The 11,801-nt window shown below is 40.9% G+C and overlaps 1 protein-coding gene across 2 annotated transcripts; it reads left to right on the top strand.

Moving 5' to 3' along the window:
- The first annotated feature begins 822 nt into the window (after positions 1-822).
- On the top strand, positions 823-11,214 carry uraha (urate (5-hydroxyiso-) hydrolase a). Of its 2 annotated transcripts, none has more exons than XM_067998040.1 (3): positions 823-1,104; positions 4,679-4,814; positions 5,317-11,214. In XM_067998040.1, the coding sequence occupies exons 1-3, from the start codon at positions 824-826 to the stop codon at positions 5,404-5,406; spliced, it is 507 nt and encodes a 168-aa protein (XP_067854141.1). In that variant the 5' UTR covers position 823; the 3' UTR covers positions 5,407-11,214. The 2 variants fall into 2 exon arrangements, with proteins under 2 accessions (XP_067854141.1, XP_067854142.1); XM_067998041.1 differs by lacking the exon at positions 823-1,104 and adding an exon at positions 1,469-1,598.
- The last annotated feature ends 587 nt before the right edge of the window (positions 11,215-11,801 follow it).

The raw sequence follows: 11,801 nt of genomic DNA, 5'->3' as shown, positions 1-11,801 counted from the left end.
CTTCTCCAGTCTATCCACGTAACTAAAGTCTCTCATCCCTGGAATCATTCTAGTAAATCTCTTCTGCACCCTCTCTAAGGCCGTCACATCTTTCCTAAAGTGCAGTGCCCAGAACTGGACACAATACTCCAGTTGTGGCCAAACCAGTGTTCTATAAAAGTTCATCATGACTTCCATACTTTTGTACTCTATGCCTCAATTATAATGTCCAGGATCCCGTATGCTTTTTTAACCGCTTTCTCAACCTGCCCTGCCACCTTCAATGATTTGTGCACATATATCCCCAGATCTCTCTGTTCCTGTACCCCTTTCAGAGTTGTGCCCTCTAGTTTATATTGCCTCTCCTCGTTCTTCCTACCAAAATGTACCACTTCGCCTTTTTCTGCATTTAAAGTTAGTATTCTGTGTGGCATTATAAATAAAAATTTAATTTTTTTTTTAAAAAGCCAAAGAAATAATTGAATTAAAGAGACAGAAGAGAAAAGTATTTTTAATTTTTTTTAATGACCAAAACTTGTTAAAATAGGGAGTAACATGAGGCTCCACATTTTTAAAAATTAATTTTTAGTTGTTTGGCAGTCATTAAGACTTACCACGCTGTTAAAACTTAGTTTAGACCTTGTAATTTTAAGTGTAGGTACTTTCCAGCTGGGCAGATAAGCAAATTGGCGCTTTCTCAATGATTTCTCTGATTACAGCGTGCGATGTCCCTTTAATTCGAAGTTGTCAAATCACCAGGGAAACGCTAGGAGCAAGTTCCAGATTTCCGCGTTTCACTGCGTGTGCGAACATGGCAACTTGCTCCCCCACTTGGACACTAAAAATGGAGAGCGCTGTTGCACGCCTCCCTTATTTGGGGAGCGATTTCTGGCCAGTTAGGTGGGGAGAAGAAAAATACAAATCCCATAATCTGCTGTTCCACAACATTTATGTAAATCAACGTGAAGTTGATGCTGGTGTACGTGGCGGCAACACAGCAGCGGAGTTTAAATCCCGGAGATCAGACCTATCAGGCATTTGGTTGGAGCACTTCCGAGATTCGTGCCTCGTTGCTGGCGGATACCTCGGAACCGGCAAGTTCGGGAAAAATAACTTCCACGGCAGGCAAGTGTCCGTATTTTATATGGGAACCGAAGAGAAACTTCTAAACGTGAAGCTATGTGTGTATATATATATATATATTTTTGGAGTTATCTGCAAAACACTAATACAATTCCTAAAATCAAATGCCAAAAGACAACACACCTGGTAATCGGTGTGATAATCCTCCAATTGCTGCTGTGACCCACACGAAGGGGAAAAGGAAGTATCATAAAGATGAAAGATGTGACTGTTCGCACAAGTGTTTCTGAATATATTAAACAGTCTTATGTTAACATTTTTCTAGAAACAAATATACTTGGTATTTTTTAAATAAAATATCTGAAGGTAAGTTTTTAAACAAATCTTCCGTAACAGGATAACTCCCCGGGCTGCAGTATGGCACAGAGCCCTCTAACAACCCACATACTCAACACGGCACAAGGTGTCCCTGCTGCTCATGTGGCTGTCAGCGTTTCCAGACTAGAGAACAAAGAATGGAGAGAGGTTGCAAGAGGGTATGTCAAATCAAATCATTAACGGCTTTAAATTCATTAAAGTAGCAAATGGGAGTAAAATCTGTTATTTAAAGGTGATTTTATTAGACTAACCACTTGATCCCGCCTTTCCCCTTAGTGTGGTGGAGTGATGGACACAACAGTAAACCTATTATGTCACTATTCCAGTTGCTAAATGGGAAAATGTCGCCTTATTAATTGCACTTGTTCAGGCTGAACTCTTGCGAGACCTGGCTTCCTGTTGTTAGTAAATCCTAGTAGGTTCATGAAAAATTGCATCTACATTTCTACCATCAGGATAAAAGAGAAAGATTTAAACCACTTTTATATTGGTGCTGTTTCAGTTTGATTGAGACATTAGCATTTGCACAACTAAATCTTATCCTGACTGGAAGAGAGATTAACCAGTGTGAACTCGAGAGCTGATTTCACAGATGCTAGCCTCTCAGAATGCGATTTGAACAAGCTGCTTTTATATTGTGCTTAATGGGGTGCTAAGGCTGCTGCCTCCTGGTGTACAGGTCTCCTATAACGGGCAGTATCCCTATAGCAAACATGCTGGATTTACTTAAGGCCAGTAGTTCTTGGTGGCTGGGCTTAGCACATCTAGCAGGTATACTCTGGGGATATTGCTGGTTGCACAGGACCCATGATCAGAAGTGCAATATAAAAGCAATGATCAGTGAGAGGACTCTGCACAGCTCACCCAAATTTTAAATAGTAGCAGTAACAGTAGGAGCATAGATATTCTACCTTTTCTTTAAAAAAATGTAATCACCAAACTAATTCTGATAACTGTGATAATTTACCAGCTAACAATGCTAATTTGGTTAACCCTTTAAACTTTACACTTTATAAATTTAAGTCTGACTGCTGCGCCTGTCAATCCTGGATTGCACTAAGCAATTTCTGGACACTGGCATAGATAGTGTTCTTGATCACTTAAGACTCAGTATTTGGCTCTATGCAGCCTTTGACATGGTGGACCAACCCCTCTCCTCCATTGTCCAGCTCAGTGCAAGGTACCCATGCTTGGTTCCATTCTCACCTATCCAATAATAGCCAGTGGCTTCCATTCCCTCCCCCCCCTGCTCATTACCTCCAGAGTCCCCCAAGGATCTATCCTTGGCTCTCATCTACATATTGCCCCATGGCAACATCATCTGCAGGCATAGGGTCAGCTTCCATGTGTATACTGATGAGACCCAACTCTACCTCTACCTCTACCTCTGCATCTCTCAATAACCTCCACGGACTCTGTTAGACTGCTTGTCTAATATCTAGTCTTGGATCAGCTGCAATTTCCTCCAATTAAACATTGGGAAGACTGAAACCATCATCTTCAACCCCATCACTAAGTCATTACCATTTCCATTGAATCCATCCTCCTCCCCAGCCACAGGTGAACTAGACTGTTTGCAACCTTGGCATCCTATTTGAACATGAGCTGAGCTTCTGACCCATATCCTCTCTATCATAAAAACTGCTTACTTCCACCTCTGTAACATTGCCTGCCTCTGTTTCTAACAGCCCATCTGTTGCTGAAACCCTCATCTATGCCTTTGTCACTCCCAGACTCAATTATTCCAAAGCTAGTGGCCAGCCTCCTGTCCTCTGCCCTCCATAAACTTCAGCTAATCGAAAACTCTGCTGCCTGTATCCTATCCTGCACCAAGACCCCTCACCCATGTCCTCACTGAATTACACTGGTTTCTGATCCCTCGTGCCTTAAATTTAAAATGTTCATCTTATGTTTAAATCCCTTTATGGCCTTGCCCTTCTCTATCTAGTAACCTCTTCTAGCCTTACAACCCCACACCCTGAACTCTCCAGTTCTCTGACTCTGGACTCTTCTGTATCCCCCCTCCATTCACCTCATTAGTGGCCCCACACTCTGGAATTCCTGCCCTTACCCTTTCCACTCTACTCTACTCTCCTCCTTTTAAGACCCTCCATAATACCCACCTTACTGACCAAGCTTTTGGTCACCTGACCTGATGTCTCCTTCTTTGGCTCAACCCCCATTTTTTAATTTCACTTTTGTGTAGCACCTTGGGATGTTTTTCCATGTTGAAAGTGCTATATAAATATAAGTTGTTGGCAGTTTTGTCCAAAAGGTAGCAACACAGGTTAATAATGCCATTTTAAAAAAGGCAAATCAAGCGCTGGGGTTCATTTCTAGAGGGATAGAATTGAAAAGCAAAGAAATTATGTTAAACTTGTATAGAACCTTGGTTAGACCACACTTCGAGTACTGTGCACAGTTCTGGTCTCCATATTATAGAAAGGATATGGATGCATTGGAGAGGGTGCAAAAAAGATTCACAAGGATGATACCAGAACTGAGAGGATATCCTGATCAGGAAAGGCTGAACACTTTTCTCTAGAAAAGAGAAAGCTGAGGGCTGACCTGATAGAGGTTTTTAAGATTTTGATAGGGTAGACGTGGAGAAAATGTTTGAACTTGTGGGGGAAGTCCAAAACTAGATTTCATAAATATAAAATAGTCGCTAATAAATCCAATAGGGAATTCAGGAGAAACCTCTTTACCCAAAGAGTGGTAAGAATGTGGAGCAGTTGAAGCAAATAGCACAGATGTATTTAAAGGAAAGCTAGATAAGCACATGAGAGATAAAAGAATAGAAGGGACTGCTGATCGGGTTAGATGAAGAGGGGTGAGAGGAGGCTCACGTGGAGCATAAATGCCAGCATAGACCAGTTGGGCCGAATGGCCTGTTTCTGTGCTATACACTCAATGTAAAATTATTTTCTTATAGCAGAAAACATAATCAGAGAATCTGTTTCATGTCACTGCAAATTCTGCCAGGGTTCAAATACTATTGGAAAAAATGAGTAACATCGAACAGTATTTTATGGTGCAGTTTTCTCCACATTTTAGTCTTAAAAAAAAATTGCTATATTGTAAATAACTAGAAATTTATTATGCAATACAATTGTGGTGATGCTTGCTTACAGTGAAAAAAATAGTAATTGAGAAATTAATATTTAAAGGAGTTAAAAACTTAAAAAGCAAATCCCATTATATGTTGTGATTTCACTGTGCATTTCTGTGTCTGCAGGGTTACTAACTCAGATGGCAGGTGCCCAGGTTTACTTACATCACAAACTTTTATTTCTGGGATATACAAGATGAAATTTGCGACAGACGAGTACTGGCAATCGTTGAAGATGGCCAGCTTCTACCCGTACATAGAGGTAACAACTGCAAAAACGCTGTGTTTAAAACTTTAACTTCCAATGTATATCAATAGAAATCACGCAATACAGGATAAAAAGTGAAATTTATTACTAATATGCAACATTTACATTAGAAGACAATGCATAATAAGACTTGACAAGACTTTAATCTATCATGTGACTGATAGAACCATCAGAGTACATTGTAATGATTTGCACTGCACCTATCTAATTGAGGCAAATGCTCTCAACTTTGGAATGTTCCATGAAGAAAGATCTTACTAAATTATTTCTTAAACTCTTATCCTGTTGTAGAAGAAATTTTGAGGTATAGATTTAAACAATGACATTTTTTAAGGGGTAATTTCAACTTTGTGCAATAGTGTAAAATGGGTGATGGCGAGTCGCCAGTCCATTTTACATAATCACACAGTCAAAATTACCCGCATAGTGTCTCAAAGCCAGGAATTTGTCCGACTTGCGTGTACAGCTGATCCTCTCTTATATTGCATTCCTTCAGATTGTCTTCAACATCTCAGATGCAAGTCAGAAGTACCACATTGCTCTTCTCCTGAGTCCCTTCTCATACAGTACCTATCGAGGATCCTAAGTCCCCAAATCAGCATGAACATGGACTACAGATTCAATTTTAGTTACATTATAATGAAATATCACTGTGCCTGTGTTTAGATTTGAGAAAAATTCAGGAAATGGGATGTAGGTTTTGTTTTATTTTATGTTACAGTATAATAAATTGATATAAATTAGTGATAGATTCAAAAAGCCTAATAGAATGTTGGCCTTTATCTCAAGGGGGTTGGAATCCAAAGGGGAGGAGGTTATGCTTCAGTTGCAGAACATTGGTCAAACCCCATACGAAAATACAAATTAAGAGCAGGAGTAGGCCATTCGGCCCCTCGAGCCTACTCTGCCATTTGATAAGATCATGGCTGATCTGATTGCAACCTCAACCCTACTTTCCCATCGACCTACTATAACCTTTGACTCCCTTGTTAATCAGGAATCTATCTAACTCAGCTATAAAAATATTCAATGACCCTGCCTCCACCACTCTCTGGGGAAGGGAGTTCCACAGACTCATGACCCTCAGAGAAAAAATTTCTCCTCATCTCTGTCTTAAATGGGAGACCCCCTATTTTCAAACTGTTGCCCCTAGTTCTAGTCTCTCCCACAAGGGGAAGCATTCTCTCAGCATCTACCCCTTCTAGTTCCCTCAGGATCTTTATATGTTTCAATAAGATCACCTCTCATTCTTCTAAACTGCAATGCATACAGGTCCAACTTGTCCAAGCTTTCCTCAAAGATAACCCCTTCCATCCCAGGAATCATTTTGAGTGAACCTTTTCTGAACTGCCTCTAAAGCAATTATGTCCTTTCTTAAATAAGGAGACCAAAACTGCACACACTATTCTAGATGTGGTCTCACCAATTGCTCTGTTCAACTGTAGCAAAACATTTCTACTTTTGCATTCCATTCCTCTTGCAATAAATGACAACATTCCATTTGCCTTCCTACTCACTTGCTGTACCTGCATTCTAACTTTTTGTGATTCATGTACCAGGACAACCAGATCCCTCTGTACCTCAGAGTTCTGCAAACTCTCTCCATTTAAATAATATACTGCTTTTCTATTCCTCCTGCCAAAGTGGACAAGTTCACATTTTCCCACATTATACACCATCTGCCAAATTTTTGCCCACTCACTTAACCTATCTATATCCCTTTACAGAATCCTTATGTCCTCTTCACTAATTACTTTCCTACCTATCTTTGTGTCATCAGCAAATTTAGCAACCATACATTCGGTCTCTTCATCCAAGTCATTGATAGATTGTAAATAGTTGAGGCCCAAGCACTGATCCCTGTGGCACTCCACTTGTTACATCTTGCTAATCTGAAAATGACCCATTTATGCCTACACTCTGTTTCCTGTTAGCTAACCAATCCTTTAGAACCATGGAAAGATACAGCACAGTAGGGGGCCATTCAGCCCATCGTGTCCATGCCGGCTCGAAGAACAACCAGGTGCCCATTCTAATCCCACCTTCCAGCACCCGGTCCGCAGCTTACAGCACTTTCGGTGCAGGTCCAGGTATGTTTTAAAAGAGTTGAGGGTCCTTGCCTGTACCACCAATTCGGGCAGCGAATTCCATACACCCACCACCCTTTGGGTAAAAATATTTTTCCCTCATGTCCCCTCTAATCCTTCCGCCAATAAGCTTAAATCTATGTCCTCTAGTTCTTGAACTCTCCGCTAGGGGAAACAGGTACTCCCTGTCTACTCTATCTGGGCCCCTCATAATTTTGTACACCTCAATCAAGTCTCCCCTCAGCCTCCTCTGCTCCAAGGAAAACAACCCCAGCCTATCCAATCTCTCCTCATAGCTGCAATTTTCAAGCCCTGGCAACATTCTTGTAAATCTTCTCTGCACTCTCTCCAGAGCAATTACGTCCTTCCTGTAATGTGGTGACCAGAACTGCACACAATACTCCAGTTATGGCCTTACCAGCGTTTTATACTGTTCCATCATTACATCCCTGATTTTGTATTCTATACCTCGGCTAATGGAGAGCATTCCGTATGCCTTCTTCACAACCTTATCTACAGGGACCTGTGCACACGCACTCCAAGGTCTCTCACTTCCTCTACCCCTCTCAATATATTCCCGTTTACTGTGTATTCCCTTTTACTCTTTGCCCTCCCTAAGTGCATTACCTCACACTTCGGGTTGAACTCCATTTGACACTTTTCCGCCCACTCCACCAACCCATTGATATCTTCTTGGAGTCTACAGCTACCCTCCTTACTATCAACTACACGGCCAATTTTTGTGTCGTCTGCAAATTTGCCAATCGTGCCCCCCCCTACATTCAAGTCCAAATTATTAATATATACCACAAACAGCAAGGGACCCAACACTGAGCCCTGTGGCACACCACGATAAACGGATTTCCATTCACAAAGATATCCATCGACTTTTACCCTTTGTTTCCTGTTACTGAGCCAATTTTGGATCCAATTCACCACATTTCCCTGTATTCCATGGGCTTTTACCTTTCTGACCAGTCTGCCATGAGATCTTGTCAAATGCCTTACTAAAATCCATGTAGACAACATCCATTGCACTACCCTCATCAATCCTCCTTGTCACTTCCTCAAAGAATTCAATCAGATTTGTAAGGCATGACCTTCCCAAAGGCACCTCTGAATGTGCAGCACTCGCTCAGTACTGCACTGGGAGTGTCAGCCTGACTATTATGCTCAAGTTTCTGGAGTGGGACTTGAACCCATAACCTTCTGACTCAGGCGAGCGTGCTACCCACTGCGCATGGATGACACCTCCATGCTACTATGAGCTCTTATTTGTATAGTAGCCTTTGATGTGGCACCTTGTCAAAAGCCTTCTGGAAATCCAAGTACACCACATCCACAGGATCCCCTTTATCCACGTTGCTTGTTACTTCCTCAAAGAACTTCAATAAATTAGTCAAACACGATTTCCCTTTCACAAAGCCGTGTTGACTCTGCCTAATTGCATTGAGATTTTCTAAGTGCTGTAGCCTCCTTAATAATAGATTCGAAATGTTTTAAGTTCTTCCCTCCCTTTCATCTCTTGATTCACAATTATTTCTGGCATATTATTAGTATCCTCTACAGTGAAGTCGGATGCAAAATTGCTTTTCAATTCATCCGCTATTTCCTTATTCTCCATTATTAATTCCCCACTCTCTCTCTCTCTCTCTAGAGGACCAACCCTCATTTTCCTTTTTAAAAACTCTTAGTATCTGTTTTTATATTTCTAGCTAACTTTCTCTTGTACTCTTAATTTCTCCCTCCTTATTATTCTTTGTCATTCTTTGCTGTTTTTTATATTCTGTCCAATCTTCTGACCTGCCACTAATCTTCGCAGAATTGTATGCTTTCTCCTTCAATTTGATACTATCTTTAACTTCCTTAGTTAGCCACGGATGGTACGTCCTTCCCCCAGAGTCTGTCTTTCTTTCTCACTGGAATATATCTTTGCTGAGTGTTATGAAATATCTCATTAAATGTCTGCCACTGCATCTCTACTGACATATCCCTTAACCTAAGTTCCCAGTTCACTTTAGCCAGCTCTGTCTTCATGCCCTCATAATTCCATTTATTTAAGTTTAAAACACTAGCCTTAGACTTACTCTTCTCTCCCTCAAACTGAATGTAAAATTCAATCATATTGTGATCACTGCTACCTAGAGGCTCCTTTACAATGAGGTCATTAATTAATCCTGTCTCATTACACATTACCAGATCTAAAATAGTATGCTCTCTGGTTGGCTCTAGAATGTTCTGCTCTAAGAAATTGTCTCGAAAGCACTCTATGAACTCATCTTCCAGGCTACCTTTGCCAATCAGATTCTTCAAATCTATATGTAGATTAAAATCACCCATGATTATCGCTGTACCTTTCTTACAAGCCCCCATTATTTCTTCCTGTATACCCTGTCCTACAATGTGGTTACTGTTAGGGGGCCTATAAACTACTCCCACAAGTGACTTCCTGCCTTTACTATTTCTTATCTCTACCCAAACTGATTCTACATCTTGGTCTTTAGAACTAAGGTCATTTCTCTATTATACTCATGTCATCCTTAATTAACAGAGCTACCCCTCCATCTTTTCCTAGCTTCCTGCCCTTCCAAAATGTCAAGTACCCTTGAATATTCAGGTTCCAGTCTTTGTCATCTTGCAGCCATGTCTCTGTAATGGCTAGATCATACATATTTATTTCTATTTGAGCTGTCAGTTCATCCATTTTGTTACGAATGCTATGCACATTCAGATACAAAGCCTTTAGTGCTGTCTTTTTACAATTTTTCGACCTCTAGCCTTATCTGCTGGCGCACTCTTAAGTTTGCATGCTCTGTCCCTTCCAACCACTGATTATCATTTCCCTTATTGTACCTTGCTCTCTTGCCTTGTCTTCTTTCTTTAATTTATCACATCTTCCCTTACTTGATCCCTCACCCCCACTATTTAGTTTAAAGCCTTATCTACCGCCCTAGTTACACAATTCGCCAGAACACTGGCCCCAGCACGGTTCAGATGAAGGCCATCCCAACGGTACAGCTCCCATCTGCAGTCTGCGTTCAGTTTTGGGCACCGCCCCTCAGGAAGGATACACTGGCCTTGGAGGAGGTGCAGGGCAGATTCACCAGAATGATACTGGCGCTTAGGGCAATAAATTTATGAGAATAGGTTGCATAAACTTGGCTTGTATTTCCTTCAGTATGGAAGATTGAGGGGTGATCTGATCGAGGTGCTCAAAATGTTATAAGAATTTGATATGGAGAAACTATATCCTCTGGTGGCAAATCAAGAACAAGGGGACGTAATCTTAAAATTAGAGCTAGGCCATCCAGGAGCCAATCAGAAAGCACGTTATCACACACAGGCTAGTAGAAATCTGGAACTCTCTTCCCCCAAAAGACTGGGAATGCTAGGACAATTGGACCTTTTAAGATTGAGATAGATAGAATTTTTGATTGGTAACGCTATCAAGGGATATGGAGCAAAGGCAGGTAAATGGAGTTGAGGTGCAGATAAGCCATGATTTAATTGAATGGCGGAGCAGACTTGAGGGGCTGAATGGCCTTCTCCTGTTCCTAGATTGAAAATAGTAGCAGTAGTAAGCTACATGGACACAGAGAGTGGGGGCAATTTTAACCTAATCCGCCTGTTGGGAAACTCACGATATCGGGCACCATTCTATGTTTGTAACAGTGAATATAATATATAAAGTATTAAAATGGATGGAATCTTGGTCCTTTGGGCAGTGGGGAAGAAAATCAGCCAAGGTTCCTGCTCTTGATCATTAGCCAGTGACTTCTCAAAACTATGAACATGTGAACTAGATCAGGTTGAGCTGTGATACCCTCTGCAGCTGGTAGCCTGCCAATTATCACTAATTAGGCTTGCACGTAAAAGAATGAGCACTTAGGTGAGGTGCTGGAGGGCATGAGTTATTGCCTAACAGGAGGGGAGAAATAGTGGGGAAACAATGCATAAAATTGTAAAACCTTCTGAATCCATTGAACAAAGAGTTTGATTTTCTGTTTTTGATTTTGATGGATTACCAACGCAGCCCTCAAAAGGTTTATGAAAACCTGAATCGTGAAAATGTTTTTATTGGAAGGCACTCTTGTTTGTGGAAATATTTGCAACTGTACAGATATTCCTATTTTCACAATTATGTTGCATCTAGAACATGTTAAATTTTATTTTAAATAAATAGATTAAGCCAGAGCTAGTAGTGAGGCATGATAAATATCTCTACGAGTGAGGCAGTTAATGCCCAGTGTACAACTTATGCAGATGTTTCTTTTCTCAACACTGATTAAAAGATATCCTGCAAATACCATCTTATTTTTTTCTATATAAGTTGACTAGATAATCTCCAGTGGCATTGCTCATGATGGACATTACACTGTTTTAAGGATTAAACAAAAATCAGGGTTTCCCCCAGACAGGGCCTAAAAGTTAAGGAGTGGAACTGGGGTAGTGAGCAGGGCCTGTAAACTGGATGGGTGGCAGCGAAGTTTCCCTGCACAAGGCAGGAATTTTAAAAAACGCAAGTCGGGCAGCAGCAAATTTTCCCAAAGTGGGGCTATAAATTTAATGCAGTGGGTCTGAAGACAGTATTTGGTGCAGAAGGCAGGAACTTCGAGTGGGTCGATTGGCAGTGAATATTAAAAAACATTGCAGCGAAGAGTGGGAGCTGGATTTGGGGGTGGGGGGGAAACAGTAGAAGTAAACATTCAAGGGGAAATAAATTATTACATTTTAAATAAAATTAAAAATGAAGAACTTACCTGACTTGGGAAATAGCAAGAACAAAATACCCAGGTGGACATGTGCCACTTACTACAGCACCACTAATGGTGGAAGGCCTAGATATCAGCCATTAGTGTTACCTTTTAAATGTAATACAAGCTGGCATCACCAA

Source organism: Heptranchias perlo, chromosome 16 (genome assembly GCF_035084215.1).
Source record: "Heptranchias perlo isolate sHepPer1 chromosome 16, sHepPer1.hap1, whole genome shotgun sequence".
Classification (NCBI taxonomy): Eukaryota; Metazoa; Chordata; class Chondrichthyes; order Hexanchiformes; family Hexanchidae; genus Heptranchias; species Heptranchias perlo.
Note: the sequence above shows the minus strand (reverse complement) of the source record. Positions and strands in the feature narration are given on the sequence as shown.

Bases quoted from the DNA above. Each gene is read 5' to 3' on its own strand.
- uraha (XM_067998040.1), top strand. From the start codon at position 824: ATGGAGAGCGCTGTTGCACGCCTCCCTTATTTGGGGAGCGATTTCTGG. The intron at 1,105-4,678 runs GCAAGTGTCCGT...CTGTGTCTGCAG, and splicing joins AAAAATAACTTCCACGGCAG to GGTTACTAACTCAGATGGCA. The intron at 4,815-5,316 runs GTAACAACTGCA...GCATTCCTTCAG, and splicing joins GCTTCTACCCGTACATAGAG to ATTGTCTTCAACATCTCAGA.